At 39.6% G+C, this 20,830-nt stretch overlaps 1 protein-coding gene across 1 annotated transcript in view; it reads right to left on the bottom strand.

Annotated features, from left to right (window-relative positions):
- UNC13C (unc-13 homolog C) overlaps nucleotides 1-20,830 on the bottom strand; it is a 444,227-nt gene that overhangs the window by 287,492 nt on the left and 135,905 nt on the right. Inside the window, exon 7 of the mRNA XM_075208024.1 lies at nucleotides 18,947-19,166. Within this exon, the coding sequence (XP_075064125.1) occupies nucleotides 18,947-19,166 (220 nt within the window). The remainder of the gene's footprint in view (nucleotides 1-18,946; nucleotides 19,167-20,830) is intronic.

Raw genomic sequence — 20,830 nt, 5'->3', positions numbered from 1 at the left:
TACCATCAAAAAAGCCAGACACAAAATGTACTACACACAGTTAATGTAGTAAATCATTTTTTCTATATTTCTGTTTTATTTCATATTCTTCTGTATAACATACTTTACAATATTCCAGGATACAAAATCAAGACAAAACTATACCCTGATTAGCCAAGGCCATGCCATGATATATGCAATGGATACACCATTATTTGGCATAAGTCACACCCTTTGCATATTCTCTCTGGTGAAGTGATTTGGAGTAGTATTTAAGGTTTCACTTTCTACTTAAATGCAGACTAAGATGTATTGTTGTCAGTCATTGAACACATTCATAGTTAGTACTACCATACTGAGATATCATTATTCTTAGCTGACCCGCTTCAGTGATTCCCAATTGTAAAATACTGTGGAGCATGCTAGCACTACATAAATAAATGCCAATAATAATACCAATTCACAGTCCGAGACAGTAAAGGTGACGGAGGAGATCACAAAGGTTTCAAACAACAACTAGGAATGTGCCATGTTGAAGTCACTTTTATTATTAGTTTTTTAGCCAGTGAGCTAGCTTGTCAGTTTAAAAAAAAATAATAGTTATCATCATTACCAATATTATATGTTAAAGACTGCATTAATGTATACCATGATGTATTACACCAGTGACTTGAGCTTGGGCAGGTCTGTGAAACCTGAACTCACTACTTCCTATGTTTTCTACCTTTGCAGGAAAATCTTCATTACCTCAAAGAATAACATTGCAAAAGACTTATTACTTGCTACCTGTCAGGACTGTGAGCTGGATGGAACTACTGACTATTATTAGCTCTACTGTAAAGGGAGGAGCGGAGTCTAACGCACCCCCGATTTTCACCAGGGATCCCCGCAAGGAGGTTTGGACTTCGCTGCAAGGGATGCACAGGTCGTGGTTCTCCAAGACAGTTACCAGTGAGTAGCATAGAGGGTAGTCAGGCCAAGCCCTGTCAAACCAAGAGGACTATGCTGTGCCGAGGGAGATACACGAGAATAGTCAGGAAAAGTCAAACCAGGAGAGCGTCAACCAAAAAACAGAAAACCGGGATAATAGTCAAACAGGCCGGGTCAAATACTGAAGAGTAGAATCAGAAATACTAGGAATGCGGAAGGCAGGAAGTAGACCTGATACTCTGGCACCCTAATGGTGCCAGAGTCAGGTTTACATAGAGGGACCCAGGACATAATTGGTCGGTGGTCAGGGCGTCATAGACTTCCGACCAGAGCTCTGAAAATAGTGTCCCGCAACGGGACGTGCTACTGCGCCTGCTCGAGCAGTGCTTCAGACGGCCGGGGGAGACTGCTTCTCTGTTGCCTAGCAACAGAGCTCTCTCGCTTGGAAATGACAGGTGGCCGTCCACGCTTCCTGATCGCGATGCGGGGATGGCGCTTGACACTACCCTTCTATCTATGTACAATAGCTTTTCTTGCACCTATCGGATTCCTTTTTATGCAAGTTATTATAGGATGGAACTATTTTGTCAAATTTGAGTTTTTAGATGTACTTTGTAAGTAGTGAGTGGACATATTTGTAATAAGCCTGCAAGTCTGTATTTTAATTCTGAAAATTACCCTGGAAGGAAGATTGTAAATTACAATGGATCCAATGGACGTGAGTGAAGATTAATTAATGGATAGGAAAGAAAGTGTGGTGAGTGATACGTGCAAAGGTCTAGTAATACATGAGAAGGAAGTCAGCTGAGCAGAGAATGACAAGTAATAGTCTTAATAGTTAAGTCATTCATACATAATAGGTAAGCATTTTATATGATCATACCTGGAAAATGACCATCCTGCATAAGAGGACATGGTTAATCAGTCAGTAAGACATTTCACAGAATTTTACCTGACAGGAAAATCATAGAGGATATTACGGGCCTGATTTACAGTTGGAAATGAGTCCATTTGCATCATGTAAAGATGTGGCTTGCCAGAAATGTGTTGCTCATACACACATCCTGCACCCGTATTTTGAGTGGTGAGCATCTTACACCCGGTTGCACTTAGAGAGGTGGGTCATTGGCATTCAGGACGTTCATAATAGTAAAGGCATGGAAATGCAAGATCACCACGCGTCTTAGAAATGCATTTGATTTCGACTTTTAGGCATTATATCTTTGCTCAGCCCATAGGCCTGGAGCCAGTCTTTGAGTTGATGATGATGACAGCCATATTTCTATATGGTAGAGCTGAAGTTGAGTGTATTTTACGATACGGAAATGTATGGATGCATTTTTGCATGTACACAAGTCACAATTTTACTTTTAACTTTTAGAAGCCGATTCATTAGCCACCTCATAGAGCATAAATGAGAGATGTTTTAATTACTGTAATTGCCTGCAGAAACATAACCGCAAGGTTACTACGTAGCCACACGGCTAAGTGACTCTGCCCCTTAATATGGATTTACACGTAAAGCAGGCCCTTTGGACAAGGATTTGTCCCAGATGCCAGTGTAAATGCCAGATTTTAACTACTTATTGACAATAATTGAATGCAAAGGTAACAGTACTACTAATATGTCCAGTAAGTTTTCACATCGGTTTTTCAAACTGTGAACTAATTCAAGAAATAGAAAAAATATTTTTTTTTTACTTCATGCTATTGCCAATATTTTCCCTTATGGTATTTCATCCATAAAACTGAGATAAGAGCGATTCATCCATATTAATTTGGAAATATTCACAGCTGAAAACTCACATCTTCACATGCTTGGCCAGTTCCCTAATACTTCACATGAAGCTGTGCTAGTACAATCTAGAATATGACACTAAACATTCAGGGTGAGAACCATTAAACACTCACGCTTGTTAAACAGCCGTCCTTCAGAGTTAATCCAATATCTACAACTATCAATATCACAGTTTGTCAGCTCTTCAGGGACAGACCCAGGTCTTAATAATTTGTCCCTGGAAATTTATGCCTATTTTTTTATACCTTCCACTAGAATTAATCTTTTTCTGTATGTTAGCTGGAATTATTAATATCTATTTCTTTTATCTGGGCTTTAAAAAATATTCATATTTATTGGAGAGGATAAAGTAATAATAAGTACACTATTACATTACTATTTAGTAAAAATAACAGGATATGTGTTTTAGTTCTCCAAGGTCTGATGTGGACATCAAAATTTGCCATGGAAAATTTTTTATAATGTTGCCAAGTATTCAATTTGTGCTCTTAGGGGCATATTCAATTGACGGCGGGATCGCCGAAAATCCCGCGCTCGAAAAATATTACCGTTAACACGGTAATCCTGCGCGTAAAAAACGTTAATACGGTGATTTACTCGCTGGATTTCAGCTCGCAGCTCAGGGAGCTGCGAGCTGAAATTCAGCGAGATATTACCGTATTAACGGTAATATTTTTCGAGCGCGGGATTTTCGGAGATCCCGCCGTCAATTGAATATGCCCTTTAGTGGGGTTTGTTTATATTTTCTCAGTTTCAAAATACAGTATCAGCTAATACCTGTGTACAACAGTAGCGCAAGATAAACTCCAATATTATGTAATATAATATAAATATATTTTAGCATAATTGATTTGCTTTTGTTACTGCAGTTACCACAGCCAAAGGCTTAATGTGTTATTATTAGTATTATTATTATTGTTTATTTGTTAGGCGCCACAAGATTTCCAGAGCGCCGTACACGATACAAAACAATAGACTATACAGGGTGAAACAGTACAGAACAACACAAAGTTACCAACGCTTCAGAAACTCCGGGCAGGTAAATGCAGTAAAGACGGAGCGGAAAAACAGGTATGGCGACAGGAGGGAAGAGGGCCCTACTCATGTGAGCTTACATCCTAAGGGAGGGTGAACAAAATCAGGCACAAAAGGGAGCCAGTGAAGCAAGTGGGAGAGAAAAGAGGGGCCAGGGGAGAGAGGAGAGAGGTGAGAACGATCGGAGGAGATGAGGGGTTAAGTGGATGGTTTGTAGGCTTTGAGGAACAGGTGAGTTTTAAGTGCCCGTTTGAAGGAGCACAGATTGGGTGAGAAACGGATGGAGCGAGGGAGGTCATTCCAGTAAAGGGGGCAGCACGGGAGAAGTCTTGGATTCTGGAGTGGGTAGAGGTGGTCAGAGTGGAAGAGAGGCGACGGTCATTGGACGAGCGCAGTTAGCGGGCAGGAGTGTGAATGGTGAGGAGGTTAGAGATATAGGGGGCAGTAGACTGGGAGAGAGATTTGTAAGTGGTGGCAAGGAGTTTGAAAAGGATTTTGTAGGGGAAGGGGAGCCAGTGTAAGGCAAGGCAGAGAGGGGAGGCAGAGGAGGAGCAGCGTGAGTACAGAGCGGAGGGGGGCGAGATGGGAGAGGGGGAGGCCAGTGAGGAGGAGTTTGCAGTAGTCAAGGCGGAAAATGATGAGTGCGTGGATGATTGTTTTGGTGGCATCCTGAGAGAGGAAGGGCTGGCTGTGGGCATTGTTGCGCAGTTGGAAGCGACAGGCTTCGGCAAGGGATTGAACATGGGGGGCAAAAGAGAGAGAGGAGTCGAGGGTGACACCAAGGCAGTGGAGTTGGTGAAAGAGGAGATGGTAGTATTATTAACAACGATAGAGAGGTTGTGTTGGGAGGGGAGTCTGGAGATGTTAATTTTGAGAAAGCGCAAGGACATCCAGGAGGAGATGGCTGAGAGGCAGTCAGATACACGAGAGAGGAGGGTGGAAAAGAGATCAGGAGAAGAGATGTAGAGTTAAATGTCGTCAGCATAAAGGTGATACTGAAGACCGAAGGAGGAGATGAGAGCTCTTATTAGTTAAGTCATTCATACATAATAGGTAAGCATTTTATATGATCATACCTGGAAAATGACCATCCTGCATAAGAGAACATGGTTAATCAGTCAGTAAGACATTTCACAGAATTTTACCTGATAGGAAAATCATAGAGGATATTAAGGGCCTGATTTACAGTTGGAAATGAGTCCATTTGCATCATATAAAGATGTGGCTTGCCAGAAATGTGTTGCTCATACACACATCCTGCACCCATATTTTGAGTGGTGAGCATCTTACACCCGGTTGCGCTTGGAAAGGTGGGTCATTTGCATTCGGGACGTTCTGAGTAGGGATGTGCACCGGCTACTTTTGGTGTCTCGTGTTTTGTGTTTTGGATTCGGATTTGCTTGAGGTTTTGGGTTCGGATTTGTTTCGCAAAACACCTGACGAAAGGTTTTGGTTCGGATTTAAGGTTTTGGATTCGGATTTATTTTGAAAAAAACATAAAAAGTGTTAAAATCAAGTTTTTTGGTTTATTTTCACTCCTACGCTATTATTAACCTCAATAACATTCAATAACAATCATTTCCAGTAATTCCCAGTCTATTCTGAACACCTCACACCTCACAATATTGTTTTTAGTCCAAAACGTTTCACAGAGGTAGCTTTCTGGACTGCATAGTGCAGTGGTCCCGGTACACAATTTGGTACCGGGGCCACAATACCTCCTCCAACTTTCAAGTGTAGTGTTTATAATTTATAAAAACTACAGTAGTTATAGCACGTCAATAACTCTTGTTTTAGACGACCATGGTACAGAGCATTCATCATTGAGATCCCATCAAGTATGTGAAAGACAGACAGCGTCGAAGTGTTATTTGTTGACTTTGTTAACCAAAAAATTGTCCCTGTTGCAAATATTCGTGCAATGAAGAGTGACTTTTTCATTTAAAGGCTCAAGCTTTCAAGTGTAGTGTTTATAAGTTATAAACACTACAGTAGTTCAAGCACGTCAATACCTCTTGTTTTAGACGACCATGGTACAGAGCATTCATCATTGAGATCCCATCAAGTATGTGAAAGACAGACAGGGTCGAAGTGTTATTTGTTGACTTTGTTAACAAAAAAACTGTCCCTGTTGCAAATATTCGTGCAATGAAGAGTGACTTTTTCATTTAAAGGCTCAAGCTTTCAAGTGTAGTGTTTATAAGTTATAAACACTACAGTAGTTCAAGCACGTCAATACCTCTTGTTTTAGACGACCATGGTACAGAGCATTCATCATTGAGATCCCATCAAGTATGTGAAAGACAGACAGGGTCGAAGTGTTATTTATTGACTTTGTTAACAAAAAAACTGTCCCTGTTGCAAATATTCGTGCAATGAAGAGTGACTTTTTCATTTAAAGGCTCAAGCTTTCAAGTGTAGTGTTTATAACTTATAAACACTACAGTAGTTCAAGCACGTCAATACCTCTTGTTTTTGATTATGACAGGGCATTTTACTTTTGGTTTAATTTGTTGAAATTGTTTTAATTTTGTTTTACTTTGTGCTCATGGCAAACGACTGTTGAATGGTCACATAATGGCAAAAAAAGAGTTGCAAGATGGAATTGTCCTTGGGCCCTCCCACCCACCCTTATGTTGTTGAAATAGGACATGCACACTTTAACAAACCAATCATTTCAGCGACAGGGCTACCAAACAACTGTGGCTGAAATGATTGGTTTGTTTGGGCCCCCACACCAAAAAAGCTATTCATCTCTCCCTGTACAAACTAAACAGGCTCTACTGAGGCAAGATGTCGTCCTCATCCTCAACCTCTGATTCCTCTCCCCCTACAGTGTGTACTTCCTTCTCCTCACACATTATCAATTCGTCCCCGCTGGACTCCACAACCACAGGTCCCTCTGTACTATCTGGAGGGCAGTGCTGTACTTGATTGAGGAATTGATAATTCATTTTTATGAACATCATTTTTTCAATGTTCTGAGGAAGCAACCTCCTTCGCCGCTCACTGACCAGGTTCCCCGCTGCACTAAAAACTCTTTCCGAGTACACACTGGAGGGGGGACAACTCAGGTAAAATAGAGCCAGTTTGTACAAGGGCATCCAAACTGCCTTTTTTTTCTGCCAGTAACATAGCAGTACCACTGGACTTATACTGCTGAATCAGTGAACTTTGTAATATAGCAGTACCAATGGACTTATACTGCAGAATCAGTGAACTTTGTAATATTGCAGTACCACTGGACTTATACTGCTGAATCAGTGAACTTTGTAATATAGCAGTACCACTGGACTTATACTGCTGAATCAGTGAACTTTGTAATATAACAGTACCAATGGACTTACACTGCAGAATCAGTGAACTTTGTAATATAGCAGTACCAATGGACTTATACTGCAGAATTAGTGAACTTTGTAATATAGCAGTACCAATGGACTTATACTGCAGAATCAGTGAACTTTGTAATATAGCAGTACCAATGGACTTATACTGCAGAATTAGTGAACTTTGTAATATTGCAGTACTAATGGACTTATACTGCAGAATGAGTGAACTTTGTAATATTGCAGTACCACTGGACTTATACTGCAGAATCAGTGAACTTTGTAATATAGCAGTACCAATGGACTTATACTGCAGAATCAGTGAACTTTGTAATATAGCAGTACCAATGGACTTATACTGCAAAATCAGTGAACTTTGTAATATAGCAGTACCACTAGACTTATACTGCTGAATCAGTGAACTTTGTAATATAGCAGTACCAATGGACTTATACTGCAGGATTGTTTTGGGATATTTTTTTTTTTTTATAATTACTTTTTTTGTAATTTTTTTTATAACTTTTTTTGAAAATTTTTATAATTTGGGAATAATGGGGAAATAACAATGCCCTTAGAAGGACAGAGCACAGGACACAGCACCACTGGACTGAACAGGACACAGCACAGGACCCAGCAGCACCACTGAACTCAGAAGGACAGAGCACAGGACACAGCACCACTGGACTGAACAGGACACAGCACAGGACCCAGCAGCACCACTGAACTCAGGACAGAGCACAGGACACAGCACCACTGGACTGAGCAGAACACAGAGCACAGCACAGCACAGCACAGAACTGAACAGCACGAGATATAGTAGGTACAGAGGACCACCTAACACATCCTCCCTCTACCCTGATCAATGCCCGAGTGAAGATGGCGGCGACTAGCGGGGAATTTATAGGATCCGAGTATAGCGAGATCCGACAGCGGGATTATGACGAGAGCCTCGGTTTCAGTTTTGCAATTGGCGGGAATACCCGGATCTGTCTCGGATCCGGCTCGGATCGGCAACGTTCGGGTTGGCTCGGATTTCAGAAATCCGAGTGTGCTCATCTCTAGTTCTGAGGGACTCCTACAGTCCCTCAGGGTTCTGTTCTCGGTGTTAACATACTCTTATGTGTTAACATACTCTTATGTTCTTTCATGGATGACACCAATATTACTTGTTAAGATGTTTTTGTCCTATGTAAATGGAATTTTTGCTGTGCTGAACATTAATTAGTTTAATTTAGAACCATTACTTTTACGTCTTAGTGTCCATTTAGGTACTCCAATGTGCACAAAATGGCTTAGGTGAGTTTTTACCTGTATGGGACAATGAGGGGAATGGGGGGAGGGTTATAAAATCTAGTGTGCTGTGTATGCAAGTTTTATTATTTAATAAATGTGTGTGTTTGGTGTTGGCTTGTTGGCACTGCAGCATTAGGATTCAGCAACCACGAGGATGCGTTCAACTTCTGCATAAGTCTTCAATGTCATGTGAGCTGAAAGGGACACGGTCACCTGTGGGCTCAAGTGGAGGAAGAGGGGGTGATAACTGGAGTGTGAGGAGAAAAAGTGGAATGGGAGCAGAGAAGTTAAAAAAAAAAAGACAGCTAGATAGAAGGGAAAATTAAAGGCAGAATTAGTGATTGTAAAGCACCTGTGAAGCATTCAGAAAAACACAATACTGTGCATGCTGTATGCAGCATAATACAGCGCCTGGCAGCTCCCAGCTACTGGTAGTAGGGGTTGGGAGTGACTACTACATTGGTTGGAGCAGGTAGAAATGATGTACTAGACAACTCTTTTAAATTGAGTTTTTACTTACTCTTCTGCTCATGTGACCATCCTTAAATTATTATTCAACTAGGGAAAAATAAAGAGAAAGAGGGCTTTTTATTTTTTTAAACAGAGCTGGAGGGGAGAGAGATGGAGCAGCAGGACCATACACAAGCTACAATCGGCATGCATTGATTTATTGCATGTTATTAATCTTTTTTGTTCTATATGTATAGACAACAGCATAGTATCACTTCAGTTCTATTAGTTGTATAATTCACACTATCAGGCTGATGTAACAGAAAAGTTAGGTGCAAACATGTTCAGCTTTGCTTAGTAGTCAACATAATGCAACAAAAACTTCTGAAGCTTCATAAGTCATTAAGTCATTAAGGAGAGCAAAGTACAATAAAGCAAACTTTGTAACTGGGCAAAACCATGTTGCATTGGAGGGGAAGGTAAATTTAAAATGTGGGGACATATTTATTGTTGGGGTAGGGCATGTTCTAGATCAACTTTAAATTTCAGTGTAAAAATAAAGCCACCAAGTATTTTTGTGCTACATAAAAAAACAGCCAGTATTTTCTTTATGTGCAAAATAATAAACTAATTTGCACTCTTTGCATTGTAACATGGTTTGTCTCGGAGAACATTTACTCCTATTTTTGCCTTACTTTCCTTTATGACCCAGGCCCGAAGTATTTTCACTCTGGTGTTTTAGTGCTTATTTTCTTTAGTACCCACATTGCTAATTACAAGTTATTTTTTTATTTTTTTTATAAAATGCTAATCTCTAAATATTTATAAAGTCTATTTTAGCACCACCCTCAGACATTTTAGCACAATTTGCAATTCACCAACACATGGCTTGCTCTTTATACAGCTTTAGAAAATGTCGATGCTGTATATGTGGCCTTATTTTTATTAGCTACAATTCATAGTGCGCAACATTTATGAGATCTTGTGCACAGATAACTATGCAAAAAAGGTGCTGCAGCCAATAGCAACATAGCAATAGCAATAGTTTATTTAATGAAAGCAAACCTCCCCCTGGTTACTATGGGTCATAGTGTTGTTTTTTGCACAATTATACCTGCACCAATTTTCATAAATGAATTGTGTGTGTATGGACAAAAGCACAGTATCACCACCAAGTACATCTGTGCTGGATGTAATTATTCAGTAATCATATTTTATGAAATACAGCAGCAGGGTGTGGCCAGTTTACAAGGCGGGGCTTAAATAGACGTTAACTCTATGCCACTCATTAGTTGTTATTCCGCCCTGACCACCTTATTTTTTTAAAGGATATGTTCGAAACTAGAGCTTTAAAACTAAGCTATAATTTTTAGCAAATTTACATTTATAATGATTTATAAAACCTGTGTTTTATAAATAGATAAAATGATTAGAATGTTTATGTGTGATACACAGTGAATGCAACTGGCATTGGAACTTTTTTATTTTATTGTAAAATCCTTCAAAGTCTCAATTAGCTCAAGTTTTTCAGGGCATTCGAAAAGTGTCGATAGCTATCATTTACAATTCCCATGCATATGCTTCTGCTCACTACATAAATAAAAATATTATGCCTATACCATTTACTTACACTGTTTATGTATTATTTGCTTTTATTATACAGCTTACTTACATATGAAGACACTGTAATACGAAACAATGCCTGCTTTTTGCAGAGACCATCAACTGAAGTTTGCTGTGTGGGGGCACTTTAATCGAGCAGCTAACAACGACAATTTATTTCACATTTTCATTTAATGAAATATAAGTCATCAAGCATATAGGGAAGTGTTTATTACTTTGAAAGTAGTCATTGATCATGGTGACTTTATTAATTAAAAAGTTATGTATTAAAATGCCTGATATTCTGTCAGTAGAATGAGTGGTTAATAATCCCAGCAGTTTAATCAGTTGTACACTCTTTTAACCATAGTTTAGGCCTGCTTAGCTTAGATTTTTTCATGCATTTTAATTTAATCTTTTTATTTAATGTCTGTGACTATGATCAAAAAATAATTTCAGCTCTATTGGAAAGTAAAAGGTGTCATTAAGCCCTGCACGGATAATGTAATTTCACTTGATTAGATACTATTATTTACAACTGTTTGCTTCTAGAATTGCACAGAAGCGACTTGTGAGTTTCTCCATGTTGGGTGTACAGATTGCCCTCCTCCCACACACACTTCTCTTGTCTTACGGCACGCTGTGCTCATAGCTGCCTGTGCAGTGTATTAGCCAAGAGCTGAAAGCCAAGTTTCTTTTTACGAGATGTAACAGCATTATGGCCAACAATAACCTCTCTGGAGCTCATTACTTTAATATTACTGTCAGCCTTTGCCAATGCACAATATAAATCCTACAGTCTACCCCTTTCCAAGATTTTTCCAATAATTTTAGATCCTCTTAACATGTGAGTTATTGGAAATGAGACAAGGCTTATTCCAATACTCATTTCATTATGTGGGTTTCCTTGGATAGCAGATACGGCACGGAATGTAGGTAAATCATTTTGTAGACACAGCATTGCAATCATTCTGAGAGGGATAATGTGACTTAAAGGGAAACTACATTGTGAAAATTTGCCTATGTTCTCATTAAAAATGTCAAGCTTTCAAACAATCTAGTTTGTTTCCTAAACTTCCTGTCCTATACTCTACGTTTCTCATGTTTCATGTTGCAGTGTCTGGACTTTTATTGTAGCTTTTACCTTACTTCTAGTTTAGATGTGTACCAATTAGAAAAGAATCATTTAGATTTATTTCTTTTAAAATTGTAAGTTTTTCTAGTGAAGCCAATGTTGTGTGGGGTAGTGACATCTGTATTAAGTTGGAAAAAAACTGGGTATTTGTGTGTTCAAGTCAGCAGCAAAGCCCCTCCAATAACTACTATATTCTAATCTATTTTGTATTTTTTCAATAACTCTGAAGTTGGTAAGGGTCATTCAGTGACCTCTAGTTCATAAGATAGACAGCGGCATCAATAGATATTTAGACAAGTAGATAGATACCCAATTGCAAAGTATTACGTTAATTGCTGGTACTATATAAATAAATGCTGATGATGACAGATGAAGGTGGCCGGCAACCATACTAAAAACTTCAAAGACTACACACACAATAAATTTGGACCATAATAGGGCATCCATCATAGATTCTGATGCTAAAGAAACAGGAAGAGGCTATTGGATGGACAGTGATATGGATGAATAGAATTAAACATTTATAAAAGTAAATAGTTGAAGGTGGCCTGCACCCATAATAAAAAAATTCAAAGACTAGTACTATGCACTTCTCAATGGACAGAGCATTCATCTGAGGTCAAGAGAGGAGCTTTCAAATACCTTGTTTTACTTACAAATGTGGGTTTTTTTTGCTACGAGGATGGTAGATCTGGCTGTGTAGTAATATGTGATGTAATGCTGCCCTTGTGAATGAAACAAGTTACCATGTTACCAGTTACCATGTATAATTATATAAATTCTATATTTTCTACAGAAGAGTTGTTATTTTTTATATGAGATTTTTTAGATAGTTTTGTGAGAATCTTGTTCATGTTTTGTAACTAACTAATGTCCACTGGAAGATTGAAATGTCAGTTTTGATTCTTCAGCTAAGCTCAAGTGTAGTATTTGACCTACTATGGTTGATTTGGGAAGTCCTGAAAGGGGGCGAGTTTCATTGGTCTGATGTTGTAATGCTGGTGGTGTTTGGAGCCGAGGTGCCTGTGCAAAAATTCCAGTTCATTTGATATTTCTTTGCTTCATGGGGTTTGGGTATATTCTCTTTATGGGCTACCCTCTCCCCTTGTTGTCCTTATGGGGAGAGCTGAAGAACCAGTCCCTTAGGAGAGGCTTCGGCCAAACCTGGGGTAAATGGAACTGCCAAAGGTTTGCGGTGGAGATGGTCCCGAAGACCCATGTATATAAATATACATTATGCACCCCCACAATTGTCCCAATCTCCACTCTGAACCACATTTGCTCCTCTTGTTTCAGCTGTACCCTCTTCCACTTAGAATGTAAGCTCTCTAATGAGCAGGGTCCTTCATACCCTTTGTTTTCATGTCTGCCTTTATTTTGTCTACATTGTATGTCTCTGTTTTATGTATGTACTGTTTACCCTACTGTACGGCACTGCCGAGCACTGTGGTGCCTTACAAACTTACGATAATAATAATAATAATAATAATAATAATAATAATAATAAAAAATATGAAATGTACATAAATATGAAAGGTATAAATAATACCTGGGAGGTGGGTTAATTTTAATTGCCTTTTAATGGTGTTTGAAGCATATAGGTCAGTGTAGGGTCTGCATACAATGAGGTACCCTTGATGCTGGGTTGCAGACTTAAATGATTTGATCAAAATATGAACCAATACCTCATGTTTTCACTTTACTAGATACACTCAGATATAGAGTGTTAAGGATAAGCGCTGGCAACAACTAACTTTTTGTTTTGTATACATATAGGGTGTTTATATTGCCATGCAGCTGGCTCCATATATAGTATGGGATTAACGGAGCATGGGCTTATTTCTTCTCTAATATATATATTGTATATTAGTGCAAAATATGCAAAACAGTTCAAATAGTCAATTACTGGGCCTTCCCACACAAGTAAGTATATATAACTGAAATTGAAGCAGGTTGTCAAAAACATCTGTCTTGACAAGACAATGCAATTGAAATTCCACATTCTGAGCATTTAAGAGGACTGAATTTGGCACTGGTAAAGAATACATGTATGATAAAATACATGTATGGGAGATATGACGGCTGACGATTAACACTATATGATGGAGTCAGAAAACTGTATAGACTGGTTAATTATTTTTTTAATTGAATCAGAGAAGGCAAACACAATGATGGTAAAGTTACAAAATCTTTCATTAATATGAGAGTGGACACAAGAACTCAACTACGGACAGTGACATCAGTAGACATTTAAAAAATGATGATAGACCAAGGGCACAATGATAAATGGTGCAAGATGGCACTCAGCTCTACATAAACCCTACATACAACACAACACACTCCAAACAACTTACACTTCATTAATATAACATATATAAAAAATATATATAAAATATATATTACATATTAATACATTAATCGTATGGGAACGCCTCCGCCACAAGTATCGGGCAGGCCCCTTTAACTCAGGGTTGTGCAAGGTGAGGGATCCAGTCCCACCTCCACTGCATTTTCAGGTCACCTACAGATCACCTGTCCCCCGAAGTCACACACACCTCGGGCTCCAAACATCACTGGCCTGCCAGCATCAGACCAAGGAGATCATGTCACTAATTTTAGACAGCCAGGTCACTGCCAGGGCCACCGAGAGGGGGAGGGGAGAGGGTACTAATTACACGGGCCCGGGCATGCCAGGGGGCCCAGCCCGGGCCCTCGCGCAGACGATTTTTGTTTTTAATTCTTTTTTTTTTTCTCAATTTTTTTGTTTTGTTTTGTTTTTGTTTGTTTTTGCGGCGGGGGGGGGCTCGATCCTTGGTGGGGGAAGCAGGTTAGTTAAAAAAATAATACTCACGTGATCGCGGCGCTGGCGTCCCTCCTCTCTGCTCCTCTCTGCTCCATTCAGACTGATTGCCGGGCGTGACGTCATCATGTCACGCCCAGCATTCAGTCTGAATGGAGCAGAGAGGAGCAGAGAGGACCAAAATAGAAGAAAAGGAAAAGGTAAGTAATGGGAGGAAAATGGGGCGGGGCATGGCACGGAGGGGTTAAAAAGTGAGGGGGGGCATGGCACAGAGGGGTTAAAAAATGGGGGGGACATGGCACAAAGGAGTTAAAAAATGAGGGGGGGCATGGCACAGAGGGGTAAAAAAACAGGGGGGCAGCATGGCACAGAGGGGATAAACAACAGGGGGGAGCATGTCACAGTGGTGTTAAAAAACGGGGGCAGCATGGTACAGTGGGGTTAAAAAATGGGGCAGCATGGCACAGTGGGGTTAAAAAACAGGGGGGCAGCATGGCACAGTGGGTTTAAAAAACGGGGGGCAGCATGGCACAGTGGGGTTAAAAAGGGGGGAGGCATGGCACAGTGGGAATGAAAAAGGGGGGGCAGCATAGTATAGTGTGATGAAGGGGAGCCAGGTAAAGGGGGCAAAAGCAGCATGGAGGGCGCAGTGTGATCATAAGGCATGGTGATGATGAAGAGGTACATTATTGTAATGTTGGAGCTGGAGGAAGGCCTAATTATTAATCGTGGGTGGTATTGATTTAACCCCAGGGTTGTTTGGAATTATCTAAATGTAGCCATTTTTTCCAAATAGGGCCCCGAGCACTCCAGGATCCAGACAAGCTGCAACTAAAGAAACGTGCAGCCACAGGTGGTGAAAGTGAGAAGAACAGGTAGGAGAGAACAGGACAGTATGTGAAATGTTGTGATTCTAGTAGGGACAATGCCAATTTTGGTGAGTGTTCTGCCCAATGTAAGGTGCAGGCCAAGACTGAACTCTTTGTGTACACACTGCATTCTTTCTATACTACACTGTGGTGCTAGATGTCCTGAAAGTCAGGAGTGCTTGGACATATGTGACGCTATGGCAAATTCAGAGCCTAGTGATTTTGATGTGTTAGCCATGCCCCAATGGCGCATTTGCCACGCCCCCAAATGCATGACCACTTTTTTTTTAGCATACTCGACTATAAGTGGGGCCCCATGAATTTGTTGTACCGGGGCCCTGAATTCCTCTTGGCAGCCCTGGTCACTGCATACCAAAATTGGTGAAAATTTGGACAGCTGCGAAGGGATCATTAGAAAATAGACTGGGAAATCAATGTTAATGCTATACATATAGGAGTAAAAACAGCTCAAAATCACATAACTTTACCTATTTATCACAATTTATAATTAAATCCATATCCAAAACCTTTCCCAATTTTTGGGCAAAACCATAAACAAAACCAAAACATGGAGGTCCGCACACATCTCCAATATGTAAAAAATCACAGTACATTAGAAGCAGTATTTTGACCAAGAACAATATTTCTCTATAAGAAGCAAGATCATTGCTATAAATGAGTAGAGAGGATACATTTTTAGGAGCATCCTTTGCTGTCCTGAAAGGAGCACAGCTATTTTCCTTATGCAAAAACACTTTTTAATTTTAGCACCAATTTTGTGGTGATCAGGTCTCAGTCTATACTTTATTGGGATGCATGTTGCAGAGCATGCAGGGAGAGGGCATAGACATCCATGTTCAATGGGCAGACCACATAGGAGCAGAGAAGGAAAAACAAAGTAATTCTCACAAGTTTTCTCTTATATGAAGAGAAGCTCACATTTTCAGCAGAGGGTCTTCTGTTATTTTTAGTTTTGAGTCCATGTGGTATATTTACTATGCGGGTGTTCCGTAGAAGCGCCTATTCCCTGAGCTTTGAAGTCATTTTTAAAATAGCACTTTTATTAAAGAGAAGGCCCATTGGGTTTTGTCTTCAATAAAATTACTGTTTGAAGAAAATGATTTCCAAACGCAAGGAATCGGCGGTTCCGTAGTAAATATACCCCCAAGACTGCTCAAATGGATGAAATATAATATTTACTATAGAACACACATTGTACCACAGCCCCAATATTTCTACACTCCAGATGGATTATACTGACACTGGATTATCAGCAGACTCATTTCCTTACTAGCGAAGAGAAGAGGAAAAGCTCTACTCTCTGATTCTCTTCTAACGCCTAACAGATATAAAATTGCACAGATTTCAGGTCAAACACAGATTAAACCCTTTCGCATAACCACTGCTTCTGCAGTAGCGAAAATGATACTTTTCCTGTAACTTAATTTAGCAGCACTTTCATTTATGTTTCTCTGCTGGATAAAACATGAGCCATTTGTTACAATTTGAACTTGTGCTCTGAAACCTATACTGTATTTTACTTTAAATGTCTGCAGTTTTTGCTTTTTTTTTTCTGTAGCTTTTTGCTATGTACCAATTACAATTATGTCTATTGCTAGTAATGGGCTTTGTTTCCAGAGTTGCTCTGACAGTGAAAACAATGATTTACCAGCCACTCTTAAAAAGAGAAGTTCAGGTAGCACTAGATAGCGTTATATTGTTTCAGGCTCCTAACAGGAAAGATTCACACACTCTGCTTTGACTCAGTGGGTATGTGGCCTCAGATCTGCCTTTTTTGACAAGAGCAACACACCATTCACTGTTTTAATTTTAAAAAAAGTTAGGAAAAAGATTTTTGTGTGTAATAACTAATTTATGAACTGGAATAGGTATGAATAAACACAATCATGATTATAAAGGATATTTTATTATTATTAGTAGTAGTAATAGTAGTAACAGTAGTAGTAGTAGCAGCATCATTGATTTGTAAGGTGCCACAGGGCTCTGCGGCACAGAACAGTACTGAAAACAGAACAAACAAAACCAGTAAAAATAATTTTGCCCACATATTATAATAACCTCATGTTCATGGTATTTTTTCATTAGTGTCACAGACACGGTGTGTCTGTTTGTGTTTTTACTTATGATTTAACAACATCTCCTCACACAATTCATTTATATGTGTTGTAAGATAAAGCAGAGAGAAAGAGTATAACTCAAAATAATGGTGCCTCTCATTGCTTTATTGATGCACTAAAAGTGTATTTGTAAATAACACAGACTGGTACTAGACAAATTCATCTCTAGTCTGTTTAATGGAAAGTCAGGCATGTAGAACACTTCCTTCAAGCAATTACTATCACTCAAAGAATGGATTATGGCACATGACATATGTTTTTGCAATTAATGATGAAGTAATCATTACTAAACCACCATTACAGCACACACAGCCAACTAATTACTGCCTTGCAACTTTATCGTCACCCAGAAACAGACAAACATGCTTAGGATATATAGTCAGTTTTACAACACTTACAAATTATTCCAAGAACAAGTGTAAAGAGCCAAGCTATATTTCTCCCTGCAAGTGCTCCAAGGTATGTATCATAATTTTAGTTGTGAATTGCAATGTTTTGTAGATCTTATGGTACTGCAGTGGTGGGAATACCGCCACTGCACAAGGCGGTGTCGCTATCTGGCGGGGAGATGTGGGAGGCCCTGCAATGCTGGGTTGAACCATGCTATGCCCTGAGGTGTGCCCTCTGCTCTTCTGTCCATGTGCGAGCCTGGCACTGTGAAGCCCCAGTCAGGGCTTTACAGTGCATGTGTCCCAAAAGGCCTCCACTCTGTGCTGTTGAGAGCAGGAGGTGGCCCAGGAGGCAGGAACGGCATCACCGGGTTGTTACCCAAATTTTTCTATCGCACACGGCAATACACTGTTCTACCCTTGTTATGAAGTGCACTTGGCTGTTTTATGCTTTGCCAGTTCTATAGTGTAACATCTATTAGGTTATATACAGATTACCACTGTATCTCATAACTAAAACTAAATGTGTCTTACACCATCCAGGAAAAGTATATAAACCACAGTTCCTGCAAAGAGTAATGTAATTGATTTGGCAGTTCTAGAAATAAAAGTGTAAAAGTCTATATATTGGATTGGTATATGTACACAGATATTTGATTATACATATTGTAATTCTGCACCTTCTATTTCTGTAATGGTCTACAATGTATGATGTACTATAATTTGCATTAAATTAAAGTTTGGTTAATTTATTAGCTCCTGACTTCTGAATCTGAATTTATTATTAGCTACAACAAACGTTCTCACACACACAGGTTTTACATACATATAGCAATGCTAGTTTGGTAATTTTTCCAGCAGTATAGTATTGGCAGTGATGGGATGAAGAAAGAATTCATACTCTTTTTTTTTAGCTTGAACTTCCTCAAAAGTGATGTAATTTGCTTCCTTTTCAGTCTAATGAGATATTCCCTACTGTACAGTGTGCCAGGCATCACAAAGAGGTCAACATTGATGGGTATAAATATCCCCACTGCTCACAATAGCAAATCCTATGAAATTTGACATGTGAAATAGTCAACACAACAGGAATTCTCAGCATAGGGGCTGTCAGACAACTCCTGTCACTTCCACACTAAGACAAATGTATTACCATAGAACAAAACATATTCTTGTATTAGACAAAGGCACGAGGCACTCACTTTGCAAGCAGTCGGCATTAAGGAGGTCTTGACATTTTTCATGACACTTGACGCCACACTCTGTGCATCTCATGCCCTGTCTTGCTATCCCCCAGAGCAAGCCTTCACACTCGTAGCAGTACGTTGGTGTCGTTGCCGTCCATACTTCGAAGTTGTGAGGAGTAGTGGATGATATTGGATAAATAAGAGCTTGCAACGTCTTTTTGAAAACATGAGCTTTCTATTGTGTAAAACATGAAAGGTGATTAGAATAGTTGCTGTGTTTCCACTGACGATCATTTCTGCAGTAGCAATAGAACTATATAATTAGTTAATGGCTAAGAAATAAAACAAGAGAGGCAAAACGTGTACAAATGGCATTCTACAGCTGAACACAGGATGAGATGACAGTCTCATCCTAATAACATAATAATTCTTTACAGGAAGGTTAAGTAATAAAAGAAACTTCATTCAAAAGTTAATTCTGGACATATCTTTATGGACGCTGGTACTTGGAGAGGGAAAAACATAATACTAAAACTTAATAACATTCTAATATGTGCTTTTGTTTAAATCCAAAGACAGGTTTGTTTCATTCAGAACTCCAGGTATAACTATCAAGGGCCTCATGCAGAGTTGGATGCAATTTTTGTCTAAAACGCAGCTGGAAATTGCATCCCAAAATAGACACTTTACAGCTTATGTTGAGCAGGATGCATCTAAGCTGATCGTCATCATTATCAGTTCATAACTTACACCAGTGATCCAGCACCCACAAGTTTCCAGTCTCCTGACAGCCGCATAGGCATCTAAGTCTCAGTCTACAAAAGTTGCATTTGCTCCAACACACCCTTACACCCCTCCTCCTTTCCCCGTTCTGCCTGTTCAATCGTAAGGGGCTGCAATTTAGTCTTAGTCGACTTGGCTGCAAATGTAACTAGTTCTTTCTGGGCATGCAGGGGAGAAAAAAAAGCATATTATGCGCTCAAATCACAGCTTGCGTCCAACTCTACATGAACCTTCAAAGGGTTAGTATATAACGTGAGCAACAAACAGAAAGAATTATTGTAACAACCATCTTCTAATGTTTGTTGGAACATGTTAAGAATTGTTTATTTTTCGTAACAACTGCCAGGATCTGACATTGTGACCTTCATTACATGGCAGAAAATATACTGCATATTTCTTAAAAAATAATCTTAAATTTAGACTATGTACACACTGATATCCTTAGTAAGGAGGAATTGTAAGCAAAAGGTAGCACAAACCAATTAACCTGGTCCCTCCACAATGTTTTTCCAATTCTTTTATTTCTAGTTGTATTGCCTGTGCTGAATTAATTAATTAATTAATTGATGTCAAATGGCACAGGCAACTGTAATTGTAGACAAATAGGAAGAATGGGAAAAAAACTGTTTTGCACTATGTGTAATCAATCATTTTAGAAGGCTATGCAACAGTTGATCGTCATAAACTTTAAAATAGATAAAAGTTGGTGAAGTCCTGGTGGTCCAACACATTGACTGGGCTGCCTACGCTCATCATAATGTATGGCATGCTTATTGGATAAACGGAAATCTCTTTGATAAAATAATCTGTGACATATTCCACTATCAAAAGGTATGCTAAGATACGATGGTAATATGGAATATCCAGGGTCGGTGCTAGGGTCCACGGCACCCTAGGCATTTTTAAAAAAGCGCCCCCCCCCCCGCAAAAATCGCGCCCCCCCCACAAAAATCGCCGCCCTCCTCCCTCCTCCCTTCTCTCCTTACCTTGTCTCACCACCGCCGCCTCTCTGCTCCGTCTCCTCCCCTCCACTCACTGACACTAGTAACAGGGGGAAGGAGACGGAGCAGAGAGGCGGCAGTGGTGACAAAATAGCCTCTTCCCCCCCTCCCCTTC

The sequence above is a fragment of the Mixophyes fleayi genome, chromosome 4 (assembly GCF_038048845.1).
Source record: "Mixophyes fleayi isolate aMixFle1 chromosome 4, aMixFle1.hap1, whole genome shotgun sequence".
Taxonomy (NCBI): Eukaryota; Metazoa; Chordata; class Amphibia; order Anura; family Limnodynastidae; genus Mixophyes; species Mixophyes fleayi.
The sequence above is the reverse complement of the archived record's forward strand: the minus strand, read 5'-3'. Positions and strand labels throughout refer to the sequence as shown.